We start from the raw sequence: 23997 nt of genomic DNA, 5'->3' as shown, positions 1-23997 counted from the left end.
AAATAAATAAATAAAACCTGTGCAAAGAAATACGTATTTTTTGACAAATTCATGCTTATGAGAAATTTCAAATAAACATAATAATTCCCTATTTTAATTTTTTGGAACTTTAGTACCTTGGGGAAAAGGTTAGAAAGCTGCTGCTACGTATTACAATCCAACCTCTTCATTCCCTAACTCTCTGCTACAGAGTCAAAATTACAGAAAAAGTTAGCTAAACCAGATTTATATTACACATATCAACCTTCACTATGTGCATATGTTTTGTGCGTATGTGTGTGTGTAGTAAGAACAGAGATGGAATGTGGAGGCCTGTTAGCAATGGAAAATATGCATTATGATACAAAATAGTTTACAATTGCAATACCTTTAGGACCTCAGGAGCAGTATAGTAATTCTGTGAATGTTATGTTTTATTGCTTTACCCGTTCCCACATGTATTACTTTATTCTCTTTGAATTGGTTTCTAATGCAGTTTGACCCGGTGTTTTGAGTGTCCATTAGCTTAATTTCTTTTATTAATATGAAATCTTCTATTGAGTAAAACCAGCTAATGTAGTTTCCCTTTTATCATGTCATGTAAAACAAAAAGTAAATAAGCAAAGAATAAGACTTTTACTTTTATTTTTTCCTAAATTTCAACAATAAAATCAAGAAAATTTGTTGCTTGAAGTCTGAAATCTTGATATTTGTTGATCATGTGGAATCAACACACTTGATTAACTGTGATCCAAGCCACAAGGGTGATTTAATTTGATGCTGAGTAAATTAATTCAGCTAATTTAAATTTCCGTTAAGCTAAATTTCATGTCAATATAAACACTCATTACGCTAGAAATACCAAGTCATGCATATGTTATAGAAGACTTATTTATAGGTGGATTTGATAAGAATAGCATTAAATATATTTCAGAAGGGAAGTGTAAGAGTGATTAATGTACAGTTGTTTGCATTTTTAATATTCCACTCATTTATCAGATTAGTATTTGTGCTTACTGTCAGACTTTATTCTGTTCTTGTCAAAACACTTATTACTGCTGACAGGTATAACATATCCACAGTAATCCTTAATTCCTTGATTCAATTTTCTAATTGCTTTCTTGGCATGCAGTGGTAGCCAGTTAGTCTTACATGATGTATTCATCATATGGTATAATAATGTTCTTTAAAATTTTGATTTTCCATTTGAAAGTGTCTGAGCAGGGGAAAAAACTTACAAAGTATTAGAACTGTAAAAGTTCACTATAATTAGTGAAATTGGTCTATCACAGATTCCGGGGAAATTGATGAATTATAATCACAGCATGTTAAAGAGGAAATAGAGCCTGAAACTTAGCCAGCCTGCCTATTTCTTTTCTTTTTTTGGAGAAACTGCTTTCATAACATGCCCAGGACACACAGCTGGACAGTGATTAACGTGGCCCTAGGACTCTCTAGTGTTTGAAATGGAGGTCACACGCGGGACAGGCTTATGTATATAATTTTTATAACTGGAATTCTAAGTTGGTTTCTTCTGTAAACAAGTCAAGAGAATGAGTCTACTTGGCTTCTTAAATAATATTTTCTTGTAATACTGACGACTAAGTACCTAGAATCAGATCTGAGCTCCAATTCCTGTATTAGCTGAGAATATCGTTCGATCTGTCTAAATTTTAATTTTTTCACTTATATACAATGGAAAATAAATTTCTTTAATATACCTGCTATGTAATTACACACAATAATGCACAAGGCGTGGCACTTGGCACAAAATAAGTATTCAGTATGTTAACTGTCGATGTTTTCCAGTGTTCTATTATTACTTTAAATATACATAATTTAGATAAGAACTGTCTTGTCTTACAGTTACATTGAACAATGTCTGTGACAAGTTTATTTATTCATTCATTCACCCTGTCACTTACCCTATACCGTGTGCTCTAGGAGAGGCTATAATACAAAGAAGCAGCTGATAAATTGCCTGCCTTCAAGGTTCAAGGACATACAATATGTTAGCTGAACCTATAATAAAAGACTGGGAGACAAGTTCTAAAACATTTGCAAGCCCTACTTTGGAACTATAGAAAATTCAGAAAGTTTTTGAGAAATGACATAACATCCTTTTTAAAAAATGTGAATCCTTGTGTAGCTTTAATGCCTAGGCTCTGGGTATAGATAGTTCTATAAAGTCCTCAGATTCTAGGTGTAGGGTATGCTGTGACAGGCCTCAGATGACATCTAGAAGCACGTCACTTGCTACCCTTGGAGAGGCCACTGAAGAAGAAACATGGAACCAGCTTTGCCCATTTGTGTTTTCTAAACGTGGCTCATGTCCAAGCAGTTTCCTGGAACATTACTTGGATTCAAAGGCAGCTTCACTTTCAGAACAAATTATTGTGAGTTTAAGAGTATTCATCTTGAAAATCCTTATGATTCCATAAGCTTCTCTGGTAATGTTTGTTGTTAATACTTTAAAAGTGGGAAGATTTAAATGTAATTCCTTTTGCCTTTTGATCAACTTTAAAATGAGAATACAGTAACTTCAAACCCACTAACATGAACCAAGCACGTCTTTTATAAAACTGTTGTGTATTTAAGAAACAAGAAATGCTAATTACATAACTTTCAGTAATTTTTCTGTACAGTTTAGCACTAGCTTTTTGCAGTACAATAAATATGAACAAGCCTAGAAGTAAGCCCCAGTTGCAGAGTGCTGTGGACAAATAAACCCATACTTTATCTCTTTCAAAAGCAGCCATGGAAAATGCATGATAAATTATAGTTCAGTGAACATGTTATATTACTGTGAAATGATTTTGATTCATGGTTATGTATTTATCATGAAACAACTGACAAACCTCCAAGTAGCAGAAATGTTATCATCTGTAGGATTTTGCTGTTTTCTGTTATAAAATTCAAGTGCTAACAAATATCCCTTTTTAATTGAAATACTGAATTGAAAATTCTATTCGGTCCAGCTCCTTAAGAAATAATTTTTTTAATTATGAGTTCCTTCCAGAAGTGTCAAGGAGCTGTGCTAGTAACTAATATTTTGAACATAATGAATAATTCATATTTTTGTTAATATCCTTTGATGAAATCTCTTATATAGCTAAAAATAGACCAAATTTTAAGCCACATTGATTTTAAAATGGAATTATCTTCTCCTTTTGCATGGTTTATCAATAAAAACACTTTTGAGTGTTTTCTAAACAACAGCAGTAAGATACAAGTGCGATAATGACTCTAAGGAAGATTGTATAGAAATAGCATTTACCAAGGCACAATCCCTGTTCCACAAGCCAGATGTTCTACCCCACTGTCCCTGTATGCTGCTGAGCTTCTGATGTCTAAAGTGTTAAATAATGAAGCCATATTTGCTAGATATTTACAGTTATATTTTGCTAATTTTTCTCACCCTGATATTTTGATATTTAAACATGAGCATTTGATATTTAAAACTATTTTCTGCTGTATTAAAAACAGTAGAGTGATGGTCTGGCAATATGACCAACTAACACTTTCCTATTGTTTTCCTAAAACGTCTAAACTAAGAAATATTGTTTCTCAAGATTTTTAAATTTGGCAATCTTAAAATTTACTGTTTACAGTTTTTGTAGCCAAGTGTTTATAATGTAATTTTGGGTATTCCAGTGTCAGTTATTACACTGGGAGCTGAAAAACAAGTGCACAAAGAAACCCTTGTCTGCTAGTAGATATGGCCACTTATTTATTATATACAGTGAAAAATATTTTGATATTCTAATATATTGCTGTCACACTCTGATTTCATTTCGTATTCTCTTACTACAGTGTACACAATTGACTTTTATATATATTTTGTGATTATAAAATTAACATAAATTTTAGTTTAGTCTAGAAATATGGTTGGAGACATTCGTAGTACTTTTATCCTTGAAATATTGCAAGCATAGTGTCTAAATATTTACATCATTGAGAATATCTATGTACTTATGCTGATTTTGATTGAACATTTTCAAAGATAACTATGTTAAATGAAGAGTAAGGTTTAAAGTATCAAATCATAGATCATGTAACTTGGTACAAGTGGTGCAGCATGGCCCACAGCATCTTCCTGAAACATTTAACTGCCCTTTGCTTCCAGCACTAGGGCCACCTTCACCTTTATATTGCAAACTCCCAAAATGTATCTATATGAGTAAGTGTTAAAACATGAGATTTATGTTGCTATAAAGAAGAAATCCTTTATAACCACATAAAACCATTGTCACCAGAAATTTCAGTCTAAGTTTTACATGAAAGTGAGCATATTTTATCTTTAATGCCTCATTAAACTTTCTGGCAACAGCTATATTCTAGAATATTCTAGGTGAATGACTACATATGTCTATATGTCTTTTGAAATTTTGGGTATCATTAGTGAGAAAGGAAGCATGAATAAATAATTTGCTGTAACAATTAAATCCATAGCATTTTTAATTAAATTTTGACTTTATGTAGAGATTTTTTTTTATTTATCAACCATTTCTCACCTGTGGTTCCTTGAATATTGTAACCAAAACCATTCCTATGCTAAAATGATATCTTCACTGTTTCAAAGGTCATGTTGTTTTGAAACTCAAATTCTATGTATATGTTTGCAAGGGGTGTGTGTGTGTGTGTGTGTGAGAGAGAGAGAGAGAGAGAGAGAGAGAGAGAGAGAGAGAGAGAGAGAGAGAAACAGAGAGAGTCTGTGTGCATACTGTATACTTATATACACATGTGTGCAGTACATCTTTGTACACACACACATAAGTTGCACTGTGTACTTAGTAACACAGACTCAGGAGGCCATGTACCTGAGCTGAAGTGCTAAGCCTGCTAGTTTTTCCTAGCTATATGAATTGAGTGAGTTTTATACCCTCTTGCTTCAAGAGTCTTACCTTGCTCCACTGTGGTAAGATATAAGTAACTTAATATATGTGGTACTTTGCATGCCCAGTTGTCTCACTCTTCTCTCATTTCTGGGACAAATACCTGACACCAAAACTGAAAAAAGGAAAAGGTTTACTTAGCTCACAGTTACTGGAGGTGTCAGTCCATACTCAGCTGGCTCCAGGGCAGAGGGGTACATGGCAGAGGGCAGCAGTTCATGGCAGCAGAAGGCAGCAAAACTGCAAGAACAAAAGGGAGAAGTAACAGCAACAAGGGCTACAGAGAAAGTTACCTTCAGGTTCTCTGCCCCAGGCTGGGTGTAGCACTCACACCCATAATCCCAGCAGTACTCAGACCCATAATCCCAGCCTTGGATCATGAAGTAATCACAAACTGTAGAACTGTGCCTCAATGACTGAATGAAGCTTTGGGAGGACAACTGCACACACACCATACCACCATCCCATAGTAATTACTTAATAAAACGAGAGTACTATTATTCTTATTTTCATGTATTAATTTATTTGTTATATTATTCATACAAATGCATTGGTCAGTTATTAAAGTGTATTTCACTAAAGAGTTGTTAAAGATGTTATATATGAGGATGTTTTAAACAACCAAATTACATAGAAGCAGAAAGTGGAACTATGGTCAGCAAGAAAGGGAGGGAAAGAGAATGGGGAGAAGTCAGTCAAAGTGTAGAAACTTGCAGTTTTCTAGGGTAAGTCTAGAGAGCTAATGCTAGAAGGGCTGAGGTGGTACTGTCGCACCGTGTGCTAAAAGCTTACAAAGAGTATAGATTATAAGTATTTTACCACAAAATGAAAAAAAGTGACTATGTGGAGTGATGAATATGTGAATTTACTTAATTGTAGTAATGATTTTATTATGCATATCATGTTCTACACTTTCAATGTAGATTGTAAATAATAATTACAAAAAGAAAAAGATGTGTCCACAGAATATTTGGAATTGCAGTCACTTAATTAGATATAAGGGATTATACAGCACAATATTAATGAGAAGTAATTTGGAAAAAAAAGAAAATGTCTCACTAGTTGTACATCATATATAATAAAATGCATTCAGTTATTTGAGCAAAAACTGATTCTACATCACGACTGTGCCAGGTGTCCCCCCAAACCAGGACTGTACTGTTCAGCAGGGTAAAGGGCGGCAAAAGCAGGAAGGCAGCAGTGTCACATCAACTGTGTGGACTTACAATGGGTTTTTCTTTTCAGGGTGCACCCAAGCCTATAGCCATTGAACCCTGTGCTGGGAACAGAGCTGCTGTTCTGACTGTGCTTCTTTGTCTGCCAAGAGGATCATCAGGCGCCCCACCGCCCGGGCAGTCAGGTATGGCAAGTGAGCAGCCAACAGCAGCTTGGCAAAACCATGGAAGGAATAACAGTGCCATCAAACAGTGCAGTAAGGATGTTTGAGCAGTCCTAGAGCAATGTAAACTTGTATTACCATACAAGCTTTCACTCAATTATCTAGATATCTGCATTGCTCTAAATTCAGATTTAGCAATTTTTTACAAACATGCATTGAATATATTTACATTTATGTATTATATGCCCATGTACATGTGTTAACACACACTCTAATTTATTCTAACTACAATGTGAAAGAAATCTCAGTAATAGGACATATAAGTTCTTGACCCTTCTGGATCGCTTTTTGTTTTTCACAATGCATGTGTGTTAGATAAAAGCCAAAGAGTAAATATGATTAGAAGTTTGCAGCAGGAATGCAGAACCAACCTAGGAAACTTGTATGTCTGTGTGGTTAGTGGTGTCTGCAGGTGCTACCTTGATGCAAGCATCTCATGTTCAAGAAATATTCTCGCTCCCAGTACCACTTGGCTGAGTTCATGGGCCAAAAAGTTTCTCCTTTATTAAGTATAACTAGTCTGTTCTGCTTCTCCTTTTCCTGAGTGAAAAGTATGATTTGATGTTGGAAGTAATCATTTATATCCCTTTAGATGTTTTTCATTGATGTTTTTGTGTACATTGTAAAGACGCTCAACACACATGTTGAATACAACTTGGAGTCTAATCATACATCACACTTCTTTTTCTCTCTTCATACATCCTATCCTGTCCATTTAAAATCTGTAATTTTCTTTTCTCCTGATTGTCTTCTTTACCTGACTTTTAGTGGGATGGATGCTTTCTTTTTCTTTCTTATCTTTTGAAAAGACTTCTTTGTTTATGTAATTAGTACAGGATCTACAGAGTCTCACCTCACAGATCAGACTCCTGTAGTCTGATCCTACAAGGATCCTACAGAGTCATCCTTTCTGTTTTTTTTTTTTTTTTCAGCCTTCCAAGCACTGGGATTCCAGGCATGCACCGCCAAGGCCAGTCTCATTCTCCATTTCAGTGCACCCCAGGGGGCAGGGCCATTACCCAAGGCCGGAAATTGAACCCCCGGCCCCTGCGTCTGCCTAAGGAGGTGCTTTAATCCTCTGAGCTATCTGGTCCACCCTTCTTTCTCACTTTTGAGACATGGTCTTGCCAAACAGTTCAGGCTGACCTTGAACTCACTATGTAGGCCAGGCTGGTCTCAAACTCATGGTAATCCTCTGCCTCACCTTCCCACATGCAGAATTACAGGTGTGTACCATCATACCCCACCTAGAAGCTATGCTTTTTGAGGGCAAGGGTGACTTCAAATCTTTCTCTTCAACTCCATTGAAGCATAAAGTGCCAGAGATCTAGCAGACTCTCGAGAATAGTAATTAATTATAAGCTTGCCTCCCTTCTCTCTATATCTTTGCTTGTTAACCCAGTCAGCTTTGGCCTTACTCCTCGCTTCCTTAATTTGTGTTCATCCAGGTGCAAAATGGAAAACATCCCACTTCATCCTTGCCAACCTTATGTATCCATGCAGCAGAATTTTCCCCACAAAGGCAGAGAGACTTTCCATCATTTCATGTCCTTGATATTTCATTTCAGAAATTTTTATTCAAAAATCATTACTAGATGTTATTCAAAGAAATGCACTTTCTCCATGTCTTTCTGCATGTTGAGCGAGTGCCTTGCCCTTCTTCCTTCCACACCACCAAGGTAAATGGCGCTCAGTAAGTAGTGTCACTTGGTACCAGTCAGATAAGATGGATAATCATGGGTGCCGTGCCCAGCTAATGGAAGCATCCTTTTAAAGCTGGGAGGAATTCCAAAACAAACACTTCGCTAATGAAAGCAAGTCCATGTGATGTATACTGAAGTTCTTCTAGGTCCTTGACAAGAGGACTAGACTGATAGGGAGCGTGAAGGCAGCTGCCAATACTCTGTCCCTTTAACCTTTGAATCTTTCCCAATGATGTAAAAAGCCATGCAGCCCTGTGAACCATTACCTCAGCTGTGTTTTCTTACAGATGTGTTGTGATTATTGATGATAATAGTATCACAGATTGCAAAGTGCTGTACTTTAGCAAAGTATTATTTTACTTTTTCACATTTGATCTCAAGGCATCGCTATAAGTAATGAAAAAACTCACTTTATTAATGAGCAGAGCAAGATGTAGAAAGCGCTACATTGCTACACTTAAGAATAACTTGGAGGGGGACATTAGAGTGTAAACAAAGAACAAGAATACTGGCTGATAGGATTACAAGTAGTTCTTCCTAATCATTAGCAGAGCTTGCTGTTCTACGCTTGGCAGCCCATGTGTCAGAGAACCAAGTATTTGGATAAGGACTGAAAATGCATAGAGGGTTGACATAGTTAAACAAAGCATTAAAATAACTTACATACTTTTTCCAGAACTTAAAGGGTGAACATTGATGCATATCTGTGCATAATTCCAGGTAAGCTTATTCTTTGTTTTGTTTCCTAAATTTAATGAAATTTTCCAACCAATCTTATAAAAGTGAGAATATTCTTCAATTCTACTACTCCTTCAAAATACAATATCCTGTTATCTGCACTTACTTTTAAACATATAAAATCATGTGCTGTATTAATGGGTGAGTAGTACAATGGGTAGACAGACTGATAAATTATAAAGCAAGCAAAGTGAACTGTTAATGGTCAACTCTAGATGGTGGGGCTATTGATGTTCATTATAATAATCTTTCAATTTTTCTATATCATTGAACTTTAGTAATGTTGAGAAATAATAAAACAAAACATGTTGCAGCCACTACAAAATATCTATAGAGAGAAATTTTCTAATGTTATCTAGATTTCCCTTGCCCAAGGAAATTACTGACACCAATATACATATCAGTCACTAATTATCTCTGTTCTTCAGAAAAGCCTTTGGTATGTGCATAGTCAATTAAAACTCACAATAGTATCACCCAACATTTAAAAGGAAATACATTTCAGTGAAGTTGGAAGTCCTATTGCCTCCCTCAAACAGAAATGTTGACATTAGTTATCTCATTGCTAGAGTTCGGCTTATTGTACTTTTATAGAAAGTCCACATATATTTCAGTGTTATCACAGTTCCCTACACAAGAAAGGATATTCATAAATGCTTCTGATGAAGATGATATTAGTTGTCTACCTAGGAAACATGACCTTGAGCCAGCAGTTTTATCTATAAGCCTTAGTTCATGTCAATAACATGCTTAGACTAGAATTTGTGTATTGTTTTCTAGATTCCTCTCCTAGGAGCCCCACACTCTGGATAGCTTCCTCCAGTACTGGTACAGGCAAGGAAGTTAAAGACATTGAAGAGGATGTGGAGGAGAGTCTTCGTGAGTTTGAAGATATAGGGAGGCAGAAGCACCTATGAATATGGTGGTTGCACTGTATTAGTCCAGGTGCTCCCAAGAACTGAAGCAATAGGACAGAATAGATGAGATAGAGAGAGAGAGACAGACACCAGTGTAAATATATGAGATGATTTATTAGTGAAACGTATTCATATGATTAAGGGGAGTGGCTCAGAAATCACACAACAGGTCATCTGAGAGCTGGGGAACCTTGAGATGCTGATAACACAGCCAAGCTCAAATCGAAAAGTCCCAGTCAGGCAAGTCACTGGTGTAAACTCAGTCCAAGGGCAAAGGACTGAGAATTTAGGAGCTGCTAGTGTCTTAGCTCTCAAATGTTGGAGAACTTCACTTCCAGTTTCCATTGAAAAGAGCAATGTATCTCATTTCCAGGAGATAGACATGGGAGTTCCCCTTCTTTGTTGTCTCTGGGTCCCTACCCAGCTTGGTGCTGTAGACCCCAGCCCCTCAGACTTACACTGATCTCTGAAACCAGCCTCACAGACACAACTCAAAATAAAGCTTTAAAGGTATCTAGATATTCCTTGAACCAGTGAAATTGACAACTAATACCAGCCACCACATTTTTTTTTCTCAGCCGTTGAATTTCAGCACTAAAAAAAGAATGATTCAGAAATATATAGGTGCTCATTTATCTATCTCTATTCAGGAGAAATTAGTGTCATTTTTTAATACCATCTTTATTCTTTTGCCATCAACAATTATTTTAGTGATATTTAGCAAGTAGCAATTAGAATTGGCTCTTTCAACATCTGTCTAAAATGAGTGAACTGCCTTCCCCCTGCTCTCCTCAGAGATTAAGCAAACAAAAATGAAAACCTGCATATCTATCCCTTATATTACCCATGTAGTCATCTTTTTATCGTGTTTTTTCTTTTTGATATAATGAGCTTAGATCACTGAGAATAATTCTTCCCCTAGGTGGCTTACAATAGTAAACCAAAAACTATTAGATAGGTTTTTGGCATTCCTAAAGCTGGACTAATCAGGTTCTCTGCTCCCTACCCAGCAGAGCTACCCCTTCTTTCCTGTTTTCCTCTAGCGAGCACTACAGCACCGCCAGACTCTTGAGGTAATGCGAAATCCGTGCTATTGGCGTATACTCGCCACATAGCCATTTTCTCATCTCAAAGTTGTTGCAAAACTGACATTCCCACAAAAATAATGCACATTTAGCAACAACCAAGCATATCTCCATGTGCTCCGGACAGCACTGTCCCCAAGCACTTTAGAGTCACATCATGATGAAATGTAGACAAAGTAAATAGAGCTTTGCAAAAGCATAAATTGAAAATGATAATGATTGCGATCACTGTGTGATGGAGGCTGATGGATACCACGGTTTATAAATTTTCTCTAATGAGAAGCAAATTAACTTTTCTCATTGGGTTAAAAATCCCAGGATCCCAAATGTCCACTGCTGAAAAACTGTGCGCTTCAATCAAACATAACATTTTGATCTGATCCTCCCTCGTGTATGATCAATTTCAACATTATCAGGGAGAATATTGCGGGAAAGTCTGAATTTTTTTACTTTAGACTTAGTTTTGGCAGGATGGTCAGATTTTTAAGGATAGTCTAGAAATATTTTATAGTATTTAAAATGATAATTACCCGAAAGCATCATGAATACATTACCTATTTATAATAATGACAAAAGGAACTTCAGCCTAATTAAATGAAAAGAGAAGAGTGAACAAGAACTAATAATTATGAGCACTGTGTTAATTGCTTTATATATAATATATTCATTAGTTTATGACTTACAACTTAGTGACTATGAAACAGCTATGACTTTCCAAATTTTAATAACTAAAAAATAGGATGGGGAGCTGGGGAGATCGCTCAGTAGAATAAGTGCCTGCTGACAAGTGCAAGGTCCTGAGTTCAATCCCTGGTACCATAAAAAGCAGGATTTCAGCTAGGTATAGAGGACACAGCTGTAATCTACAGGAGAAGTTCATGTTTTATCCAGCCCAGGCAACTCAATGACTTTGAGCATCCTTGCCTAAAAATAAAACATAAAAAAATGCTGGGAATATTCCTCAATAGGAAGCCTAAACTGAATCCACAGTACTGCAGTAAAGAAATAACCTGAGGCTGGAGAGATAGCTCAGTGGTCTAAGTGCCTGTCTGGCAAGTGCAAGGACCGGCTTTGATCCCCAGTACCACATGCAAAGCTAGCCCCAGAGCCTTCAGGTGCACTGAGCTGGCCACCAAAACTGGGAGTGGTGGTGCAGGCCTATAATCCCAGTGCTGGGGAGTCTAGGACAGGAGGATCACTATGAGTCCGAGATGCATAGTGAGAGCCTGTGCCAAATAAAGAAAAAGATTTTTTTTAATGTTTAAAAATTAAATAAATAAATAATCTGAATCTCCGCAAAATTACATTACTTATTCATGGGTGATACAGTTAGTTAAGTGAAAAAATCAGAATTCAAATCCAGGTTCACTGGATCCTCAGCCTCTATAATGCTTCTCTGAATTCAGGCTCAGGGCTATTCTAGACAGCCCTTATTCCTGCAGAGTCAAAGAGGAAGTGCCTGGAGGTTCTGTGCTAAGCATGGGGCCAAAGGCGTAAGAAGGATGGGTCTTTTCTGATGATTTAACTACAAAAATTTGGAAAATGACGATATGCGCATGTCACAGCACATCTGCTGATGAAACAGTGACTCTGTATAACAGAACACAGAGCATGCAGTTATGTACAAGGTCCAACGTGTGGAAAGTGTGGAGCTGGGGTCACACGCCCTTGGCTGGAGACTCGGCCACTAACGGATATGTGATCCCAGGCAAGTTGCACACTGCCTGCTTTCTATTTTCTCCTGGATGAAAAGATGAAAGGATAGGGTTGGAATAGGTTCCTAGGATGTGTTTAACTGTAACCACATTGTACAGTTCTATTACAAATTATGTTAATTCACACCAGTTTGAAGTGGGGAGAATAAACGAATTACTTGTAAATAGTGTAAATAGTACCTTACCTTACCTTTCCAAATACTCAGGACAAGTTGGGAAGCTTTTTTTCTATAATTGCTTATTAGTGACAAGAATAATGCATTTCACTTCTTGAATTTAAACGATTCTTAGTAATATTGCTAAGATTGAGTTCCCAATCTTCTTACCATATTTAAGAGATGTAGCTAGCTCCTGATGCCCCTAGTTTAGAAGTGAGAAAAAGGATCTCAAGGGCCGCTGTGGGGTGGAATGTTCTCTGTGGTATCGGAAATGGCTCCAGATATGGTTCTTTGTGTATTATCTTGCTTCTCAAGCCAATTTTCTAAGGCAGATTTCACTTTCTAGACGTCTTTGAGTTATCATTTGCTTCAAGCTTATTTTTCTTCCATAACTTTCCTCGGGTAGAAACCCATAAGCCAATCTTTTCTTAGCATTTGCTTCCTTATAAAGGGCTGGAGTAAGAAACAGAACTACGGAGTTGCATCAAAACTTCATTATAATAATCTGGCATTTCCGTTACCTTTTACCCTTAAATACAAATATTGCTACAGCCACCATGTGTGTCCACAAAAACAAGAAAGAAAAGGTGTAAGAAAGTAAACTATGAAGTTAGACAGAGAGATCAGGAAACAACAGAGATAAAAATAAATGTCTGAGATTATTGTTGACAAATACTACTCTATCTCCAACACATCTGACATTCAAAAACTTTAAAATCAATAGTAGGGAATAATTATATCTTCTGTCTAAAACATCATTATTGTGAATCCTCCTTTATTGCTATTATTCATTAAAGGCATATTTAAAATCATCTGCTATACTCCAGAAGTGAGTACACCTTAATGAACTAGGCCGTCTCTGCCCTCTTACAGGTCATGGTTTGTGCGGATATCAACATAAAACAAACAGTCATGCAAAGAAACACATAATTGCAATTTGTGCTAAGTGCTATAATCAATGAGAAACGTGGTAAGATAAAATGGGTGTACAAGTGCTAAACTTAATATTTTTCTGCAGCAGGAACAGGAATATTCATTCCAAGTTCCTTTCCTTTTTTATTTTATTTTATTTTACTTTTTTTTATATTTTAGTAGAGGGTCTACAGGGTCTTACTACATAGGTCAGACTCATAGTGATACTCCTGTATTTAGCCTTCCAAGAGCTGGGTGAGGCAGGCACCACCACACCCAGTCTCAGTCACCCCCTCAGCACACCCCAGAGATTGAACCCTGGCCACTGTGTCTGCCTAACCAGGAGCTTTAATCTGCTGAGCTATTTGGCCAATCCTCCAAGGTCATTTCTTGGTTCTCACTTGTAATCATGCCTGTGCTGTGTTCAACTGTCACATTCCAGCTTCTCCAGCCACTTCCCTCAGTGCTGTTCTACATACTGGTCCTGCTCAGGAACCTACTCATGCGACCGCCAGACCCAGGGCTGCAGAGCACCTCCTTCATCTGCCCCTTACATCCAGAAAGCATTCCTGCCAGCCCCTCCTTAGCCAGCTTCCTGGTCCTCTCTGTTCCCTTAGAAAAGCCACTAAGCAGCTGATCCTAAACATATGAAGCTCCATCCATGACTTCTCATGTGAACAGCAGTACTTCACCTACAGCTTACCTGTAAAGAGGCTCCCTTCATAGTACACCCATCAAGTCTCCTGATTCTACAGACCAGCTTTTCTCCTGCAACTTTATTTTTCTAAAGCCTGTTTCAGAATGGCTCATGTTTGAAACCTTCAAGTTACTTTTCCTTTCTTCTCTTGTAGCCTGCTAGTCTGAAAGCCCATAGATCTGACCCCTACAGCACATACAGTAGCCACCTTTTCTCCATTCTGACTCTGCCATGCTTTGTTCAAGCGCTGGTCTCCTCTCAGCTGGACTGCCGCCAAAGGATGACATCACTCTTATCACCTCACTTGTAAATCCTTGTGGACTTAGAGTCCGTCATAGACTTAGAGTCCTCGCGTTCGCCAGTCTGTACAGCAGCACTAGCTAACTGGGGCCGTCTGGACATTCACTTTAATTTCTTAGACCCTTGCTTTCCTCATCTATGCAATAAGGAAGATAAACAGAAAAGACTGTGCTTTTGATTGCTGTTAAAATTTCATATTTATTTATTTTTCTGCCTATGATTCTTTTTCTTCCTTTTTTCTGTGTTTAGGACAGTGTGTACAGAGTATACAGGGTCTCACTGCATAGATCAGACTCATAGTGATCCTTCTGTTAATAGCCTCCCAAGTGCTGGGATTACAGACTTGTGCCACCAAGCCCAGTATCAAACGCCCTGTCGGCACCCTCCAGGAGCAGGGCCCACACAGAAGGCACAGGGATTGAATTCCCGGCCCCTACATCTGCCTAAGTAGGTGCTTCAATCCGCTGAGCTATTTGGCCAGCCCTCTGCCTATGATTCTTGAGTGTATGTGTCAGATCTACCATACTTACTATTGTCTCTCATGCATGCAAAGCTATCTCCCTCTTAAAAGAAGTTCAAATGCCACGTCTTCCTTGAAGTGTCTTCAGCCCCTCAATATCAAGATCCCTTAAAATTTTCTGGTTCTTTTTTTTCTTTTTATTAATTTTATTGAGAAATGAATAACAATGAGACAGTTTCAAAACAGGTTAGTAAGACAGTTTGAATGATTAGTACATTGCATAGTGTTGTTTTCATGGTAGTTATTTATAGTATAAGATGCAGAAATGATATCCTGTCCAAACACTATTAGTAAAAATCTTTCTTCTCATTGCATTAAGAGAGTAGCTGTAGATATATCTTAACTGTTTTGTATATACAGATACAAAATGGTCCTTCATTTATATCCCCTTTTTGTTTAGTTTTGTCAGAGATGGTATTCCATTGCCATTTAAATATTGTAGGTGTGTGAATTCAGCAAAATAATCCAATATAGTCCAGTAGTCCATAATAGTAGTGGGTTTTCCATAGGACTGGCAATGTTAGAAGTTGTTGACTTGAGCCTTTTATAGCTCAACATATTAATATGGTGGTACTATTTATATCTTGTATTTATACTTTTCTGTTGGATGGTTAAGACCAAGACAAAGCAAGACCTATATAACAAGAAATGCAACTTTTGTATCTGTCAAGGTCAGTCAAATCTCCTACAGTACAGAGTTGAAACTCTGTACTGTAGTTTGTAGATCCTTTGTCACTGTCAGCCATGTGGATGAGTCACGGCCATTGCTTGCCCAATTTGCTCTCTGTGAAAGCCTGAGAGAATGTTTTCTCTCTAGATGACTCTCCTTAGGCACATTCTACATCATTGATCACTTTCCTCTGTGGCTCCATAATCTCCTTGATCAGAAAATTTGGGACATCACTGAGTTACAGGATGTTACAGTACAGGTTCTATTATGTCCTGTATCTTCACTGACCTTGAAAAGCTAGGGTCAAAATGTTGGCTATCCTTGCAACCCTTCTTTTTCTCTAATTTTTGGTCAGCAAACTTAAGTTGTTAACCCTCCAGAAAAAAAGCTTGTGATATTATTACCCTAAAACGTAGGCCATTGAGTTTAACCTCACTATCTGTCTGAATATCAAACACTTTAGACATAATGTGGAACAGATATTTTCCATCAAGTATTGATATGCTAAACTTTAAATCCCTACAGAATATGAAGAAAAAAAATTTTAAAAATTGGAATAAACAATTATATATTTTTACACAGAAATTTAGAAATCTAACCATATACAGCATTGTAGCAGGACAGTCCTATGACATATTTTTTTCTTGTCTCTAGTTTTCATTTATTACCTTTTTTAAAAAAACAAACATCTACTTGAGAGACAGTATAGCAGTAATTGTTATGACATGAGAAACACTATGTATTTAGAAGACCAGAATGTCAGGCATTCCAGGCATGGCCCTAGTATTACACATTGCTGTCTTCAGTGCAGTTGCTTAGTTCACAGGTATCAGAATATATTGTTAGTCAGGGTGAGAATCATACCAATTAACTGCTAATTTCAAAAACCTGCTGAAGATTCTCAGGATCATTGCCTTAGCCATCTTGTGCATATAAATGTACGGCTTTGCCCCTGTCATGTTTCCTAGCTTTTCTCCTTACCCTCTCTTCATTGTTTAATCCTTAAATTCTTGCTTTCCTTTTTTTTCTTTCCTTTTAATTGTATTGCATCTCTCTTTTTTTATTTCTTCTTTTGATTTCTTACACTAGGGAAACTATACAATATTTACACATGTGGGTCTGGTTTATTTCACTTATGATGCCACTTAATTGGCATCCACTTAAATATAAAAAGTTTGAATTTATCATTCTTTATTGCTGAGTAATACTCCATTGTATACAATTACCACATCTGTTTCATCCATTCCTCAGATGACAAGTATTTTGGTTGTTTCCAAGATTTGGCTATCACAAATTGTGCTGTTATAAACACAGGTGCACATATATCACTATGATATGATGTTTTCAGTTCCTCTGGGAAAATTCCCAGTAGGGTGGTTCATTTCTTTATGGTTTTCTAACATAAGTCAAAGTCGCTGTATTTTTCTTAACTTTCTTCCCAAGTAGAAAATTCTCTGAGAGGAGTGGCTTATGTTGACTATATTTTATTTTATCTTTAAATGCCTGGCTGCCAACAAATTCCTGAAACTTAGTAGTTTCCTGATAAATATTTAATCGATGGATAAAATTAATTATTTATAAATTATATATACATATATAAATGCATATCTCAAATGTAACATTTACCAAGTAAAATTCCATTTCAAGCCCATGATCATGGTTGATTGGATTTATCTTGGAACTGAAATTAAGCCCATCAAAGGTATAATTCTACCTCCGATGGAACATAATTATAAAAACAGTTGTTTAGATTTAAGTTTTATTAAAAATCAGATTATTAGTGAAATGACAAAAAATTAATATATCTTTATTATAACACATATTAAATCACAAAGTTATTCTATTTCCATCATCTGAACTTTGTTTCTTGCATAATTTTTTAAAAAATGGGCTGGCCAGATAGCTCAGCAGACTAAAGCACCTGACTAGGCAGGGACCAGAGTTCAATCCCTGGTGTGCTTTGCTGGCCCCATACCTGGGGCACACTGAGATGGCAATTGAATGCACTGGGCGTGGTGGCATGCACCTGTAATCCCAGTGCTTGGGAGGCTGGAGATAGGAGGATCACTATGAGTCTGATCTATATAGTGAGACCCTGTAATCAATATATTTTTAAAAAAACTACTAGGGTTAGGGCTGGGGAGATAGCTCAATGGTCTAAGCACCTTCCTAGTAAGTGCAAGGACACAGGTTCAATCCCCAGTACCACATACCATGCCAGCTCTGTACCATGCTGGCCACTGAAACCAGGTGTGGTGATACACACCTGTAATCTCAGTTCTGGAGGTTGAGATGTGAAGATCACTATGAGTCCAAGCTGCATAATGAGATTCTGTACCAAATAAATAAATAAATAAATAAATAAATAAATAGATTTTTAAAAATAAATAAAAAATAAAAAAGTACTAGGTTTAAATTTAGAAGACCACAATTTGGTTCTACCCTTTATGACCATAAATTTAAATTATTTTGAATCTTATGGAATAAAGCTCCAAATATTAGTCCATATAACTATTATGCATAGGATAACTAATGTCAAAATCTACCTAGCAGATAACTGATTAGCTTTAAAAATCTCATGCTAGGGCCATCCAGATAGCTCAGTGGACTAAAGTGCCTGCTTAGGCAGATGCAGGGACCGGGGTTCATTCCCAGCTCCACATGCCATGCCATCCCCACCCCGGGGCAAGCTGAGATGATGATTGAGACTGGTAGTGGTGGTGCACACCTATAATTCCAGTGCTTAGGAGGCTGAAAACAGGAGAATCACTATGAGTCCATTCTGTGTAGTGAGACCCTGTAGATCCTGTACTAGATACATTAAAAAAAAAAAAACCAAAACTTATGCTAATGTGCTCACTTAACTTGTTTTGGTTTTGTTCGCTTGGATTTTAGATCTGAGAAAAAAAAAATAACCATTTGCCTTTGGGTATAACTCAAGTTTTTCTCTTACTGAGTAGTGTCTCTTTAAGTCTTCCCATTTTACATTTTATCTTTGTGCCATGGTTAGATGAGAAAAATTGTTTGATATGTAAAGGAAATACAGGAGAAAATACAGATGAAAAACTTTCTAGCTAGTGAACATGACTAATTAAACATTCTGGAAAAATAAAATTAGACCTAAAAGTTAACTCAAATACTTTCAAGGTAAACAATTAGAAAGAAATTCACATGAAAATTCAGAACTTAGGAATTGAAAAACAAAACATGGATAACACACTTCTCCTTGCCTTCTCTCCTACCATCCCTTTCTGAGTTTTCTATAATTGAGTGGAAAGTGATTATTGTGGTCAAAAGAAGAAAAGAGATAAATAAAGTGAGGCTCAATATATCAACTTACAGAATAAAAGAAACTCGCAATTTGCTGTGCTGGCCACATCCCTGGGGTGCTTTGAGACTGGGCATGATGACTTGTGCCTGCAAGCCCAGCACTTGAGAAGCTGAGAACAGGAGGATCACTATGAGAGTTGTAGCAAGACCCTGTACCAAATACATAAGTGGAAAAAAAAAGAAAAGAAAGCTGCCTTTGAAGAAAAAGAATTTTGTGGATACAAATAAAATGCAAAGAACACACCAGCCTCCCCCCAACCCATTATTTCTCCTGATTATTTGATACCATGATCTACAGAAAACTGACAATTAAGAATTTTTACTTTTAACTTGTCGTAACTTAAATACATAACATTACATATATTTAGAGAAATTTAACAGAAGCCTGTCTTGGGCTACTACATTCTGAGTGGCTTAAACAACACACATAATTCTTATGGTTCTGGAGGTTGGCAGGCCAGCATCTTGTAAGGACTCTTCCTGGTTCCTGGCTTGCAGATAGTTACCTTCTTGCTGTTTGCTCACGTAGAGAGATGCAAAGAATCTCTTATAAGGGCAGCAATCCCCCATAACATTCCACCTTCATGACCTTAGTTAACCTTATATAGTTCTCCCCAAAGACACTGCCTCTAAATACAGTTACATTAAAAATTAAAGTTTTAATATGAATTTGGCAAAGAATAGGGAGAGCACAAATATTCAGTCCAGAGTATTTCACAAGGGTGGATAAATAACCCTGAATGTGAGAGAATGTTAAAAATTTTACATCTTTGGAAATAGCCATAGAAGTCATGTAATTGTATCTTACATTTTGCCAAGAAGAAGGAGGAAGAGTAGGAAAAAAGAGGAGGAAAAGTAGAAATAGGAGGAGAAGAATGAGGAGGAGAAGAGGAAGAGGAAGGAGGAGGAGGAGGAGGAGGAGGAGGAAGAAGAGGAACCTGTGGAGCTAGAGACAGGAAGAGATATATCTAGGTTCAGTGAATTTGTAGCTGAGTTGTAGCTGAAGCCAAGATCTCTGAATTCTTCATACAAGCAAGGACTTTACTTCTCCCTTGTGTATGCTGTACCATGCTGTAAAATCTAACCAGCCAACAATAGTTATGACAACCAACCTCAGCAGATGATAGACAGGAAACTTCATACCAAAAAAGAAAACTAAGTGTTTTGAAAAATGTCCTCTTACCAGCAAACTTGTAAAATGCTAATTAAGTAGGAGTGAGAGCCCTGGAAATTCCTTCTTCACACATAAACATTTTTTCAGGACCATCTTATTGCCCAGTGGGTCCCCAGAAAGTTCAGTGTCAGTATGTTTAAGTTTGGACAGAAAGTCCTGGTTGAATCTCATATCCTGCCATACCATGTGCCATAATATCTAGCAAAGGTAATTCTAGTGTGGCTATCCCTGCATTCTTAAAGTCCCAGGAGAGGGACAATCACCAGCAGTAGAAATGTAATGCTAACAAAAGGTAAATGTGGACTATCATTACATTAACTCCTTAAACCCACAATGATCTTTCTCAATGGGCTTTTAGGGGAAAAGTTAATGGTCCTCTGAAAAGTGAGTAATCTATCTCCATTTATCCACCTTATAATTTGCAAATGAGCATAGCCCATGCAAAATGAGCAGTTTTCCCTAATTGATGGGCCCTATGTGCAGGGCTGTTGTGCAGGAAAGCCCTGGTGAAACTTGAGAGAGGGAAGGAAAGACACCCACACACACACACACAGAGAGAGAGAGAGAGAGAGAGAGAGAGAGAGAGAGAGAGAGAGACAGACAGACAGACAGACAGACAGACAGACAGACAGACAGAGACAGACAGACAGACAGACAGACACATAGAGACATAGAGACATAGAGAGACAGACAGACAGACACAAAAGGGGAGAAACAGAGACAGAGACAGAGACAGACGGAGTTCATCTCTTACTTAAATTGGTCCCCAGGACTCCAGAGAGATGGTTTGAAGAGCCCAGTGTGATCCCTGGGATTATCATTCAGAGTCTTCAGGAGATAAATGAAATTTTATCCCCTGAACCTGCCATCTAATATAATTTGAATTGAACTTTGAAGTCTCTAAAAGTCTGGATGCAGTGACCATACATTCATTTCCATTTATCCAACAAGCCAGACAAGGATCATCAAATCAATAACATGGCTGTGCCATCTGCCTTCCCCTTCCTCACCATCATAATGAAAAATGACTCCTTAAGTGTTCTGCAAGGCAATTAGCTCTGAAGGCCGAACTATAATGGGGAGAGGCTGAGTTGCATTCCTATTCAAAACTTTACTGGTAAAATGGAAAGGAAGCTGTTGTCCATATTAATAGATACATAAAATGTATAAATGGGGTAATTTGGTATTACTCTGTTTATGCATAATATTGTACAACTGCAGAAACAACGAGCTAAGAAGGGCAATGAAATGACATCTGGCTCCTCCCACAGCCTGCAGCCACAGCTGGTGACCCTGTCCAGAACCATCTTGGACAGAAAATTTCTAAAGACTTCTCCAAGAGGCATGCTTATTACTTCCGGGACTAAATCATTATGCTATTGAACAGTCTTCATTGCAATTTGATTCCATTTTATTTTGTTCTCTTTTTTCTTGTTCTCATCTCTCTAGAAACTTAAAACAGTTGATTGAGCTTCTTAAATAATCTATCACATTTTCTTTTTTTTTCTTTTCAAAGTTTTATTGATAAACATATAGCAATGAGACAGTTTCAAATCAAATCGAAAGTACAGTTTCAACAAATAATACACTGCATATATTCTTCTTAGTGGTTAATTGCTGTACAAGATGCAGACTTGTGATCCTACTTACAAACACCATTAGAAAAAATCATTCTATTCATTAAGAGAATGCAACTATATATCTATTCCAACCACTTTGAATACACAGATACAAAATGGACATTCATAGTTATACCCCATTTTTTTAAGTTCCGTTATTGAATATTATAGGTGTGTAAACTCAGCAAAATATTCTAAAAAGAGACCAGTAGCCCATAATAGCATTGGGTCTTCTGTTTAACTGGCAATGTCAGAAATTATTGACCTGAGTCCCCCACAGCTCAACATAACAACATGGCTTTACTTCCTATATTTCGTCTTCATACTTTTCTACTGGATGGTTAAGACCAAGGTAAAGCAGGACCTGTGCAACAAGAGTTGTAGCTTTTTGATCTGAGAAGGTCAGTGAAATGCCCTCAGGATTTATGCTGAGATCCTGTGCCTCAGATTGTAGAACCTTTGTCAGTGTCAGCCATGTGGATGAGTCACGGCCAATGCTTGGCCAATGTGCTCTCTGTGAAAGCCTGAGAGAGTGTCTTCTCTCCATGTGACTCTCCTTAGGCACACTCTACGTCATCGATCACGTTCCTCTTTGACCCCATAATCTCCTTGATCAGAAAATTTGGGACACTACTGAGTTACATGACGTTACAGTACAAGTTCTCATATGTCCTGAGTCTTAATTGACCTTAGAAGGCTAGGGCCAAAATGTTGGCTTTCCTTGTAGCCCTCCTTTTTCTCTAATTTTGGTCTGCAAACTTAGGTTGTTAACCATCCAGAAGACAAGCTTATTGTTATTATCAAATGATTTAGGCTATGAAGCTTAACCTCACTATCTCACTGCATTTCAAACATCTTAGGCATAATAAGGAACAGGTATTTTTCATCAAGTATTGATATGTTGAACTTTAAGTCCCTACATAATATGATAATAAAACATTTAAAAATTAGATTATATTTTACAAATAGGATAAAGAATTCTATGCTTCTCATGTTTGCACATAAGTCCAAAAATCTCACCATATATAACCTTAAAGCAGGACAGTCCCACATAATCTATCACATTTTCAAGGCAATTTTGAAATCACCTCCCAGCATTCAATTCAGGTTCATCAAATGTCTCTTGTCTTTCCACCTGTACCCTGAATGACCTATCATACTGCTTGGAAATTTGTATCTTCAGCTTTATCAAATGCCATTGGCTACAGAAACATGGAATGTAAAGCATCTCTAGAGGTAGTTCTGTCCCTTTACTTGACAAATGAGGAAACTGAGGCTCATCTGAAGAGACTTTCTCAGAGTCCACCTTTGTGGCAGAACTGCCACTGGAGCCCCCTTGGGCTTTACTTTCAGTAGTTGTTTCTGGGTTCCTAACCCCTTTTCTAAAACCAACTACCCTTCACTGCTGGCTACATTCCCATTTGCAGTTCAGTAGGACCCCTCTGTCCCTTCCTGACCTTTCTGCTATTTTGCTTTTTGTGTTTATGCCTGCCACTTTGCTTGCACAAGAGAAGGGAACAGCTAGTTTTAGCTACAGTAGTACCTCTCATGGTCCAAGGTCATGTTTGCCATTTATCTTATCCTTCTACATGCCATCAAAATGCCAGACTAATGTTTTTGATATGTATTGCATGCAAATATGGTGACTTTAGGGAAACGTTAAATGTCTCACACAGAACTGGCACTTCATTCCAAAGTGACTTTTAAAATACTGTTGTTATAAAAGCAACACACCTCTGTCCCTTGCGTATTCTGATTTCCCTGGCTGGACTTTCCTCCCCAACAGCCTCCTGTGCAGGTCCTTCATTTTTGCTAGTAGGACATCCAATGAGACTCCTTCTCTGTGGAACACATCCCCATTCCCCACCTGTCCTCAGTCCACTACTTCATCCACTGCTCTAAATCTTTCATTACATGTTTCTACCTGCCCAGAGGAGCTAACAGCAGTACTGTTCACCTTGGGTATAAATTGTTTCAAAAGTATAAGAGAAGTTCAGTACATGTGTTTAATTATTTTCCTCCTTTCTCTTGCTCACCTGTGCCCTCGGCACTAACTTCCCAGATGCTAGCTCTTATGTGGTCACTTCATACATTCTACTACAATTTGTCACATACTTGGTACTTTGCTATAAATTAATTCTAAATGCTTCAGAAGGAAGGAAGGAAGGAAGGAAGGAAGGAAGGAA

The 23997-nt window shown here is 37.4% G+C and overlaps 1 protein-coding gene across 1 annotated transcript in view; it reads left to right on the top strand.

Moving 5' to 3' along the window:
- Positions 1 to 23997, top strand: part of LOC101574641 (attractin-like protein 1) — a 699390-nt gene that overhangs the window by 572590 nt on the left and 102803 nt on the right. Inside the window, exon 10 of the mRNA XM_004647547.2 lies at positions 6120 to 6234. Coding sequence (XP_004647604.2) covers positions 6120 to 6234 — 115 coding nt within the window. The remainder of the gene's footprint in view (positions 1 to 6119; positions 6235 to 23997) is intronic.

Source organism: Octodon degus, unplaced genomic scaffold (genome assembly GCF_000260255.1).
Source record: "Octodon degus isolate 3935 unplaced genomic scaffold, OctDeg1.0 scaffold00311, whole genome shotgun sequence".
NCBI classification, from domain to species: domain Eukaryota; kingdom Metazoa; phylum Chordata; class Mammalia; order Rodentia; family Octodontidae; genus Octodon; species Octodon degus.
This window is presented reverse-complemented; position numbering and strand designations above follow the sequence as displayed.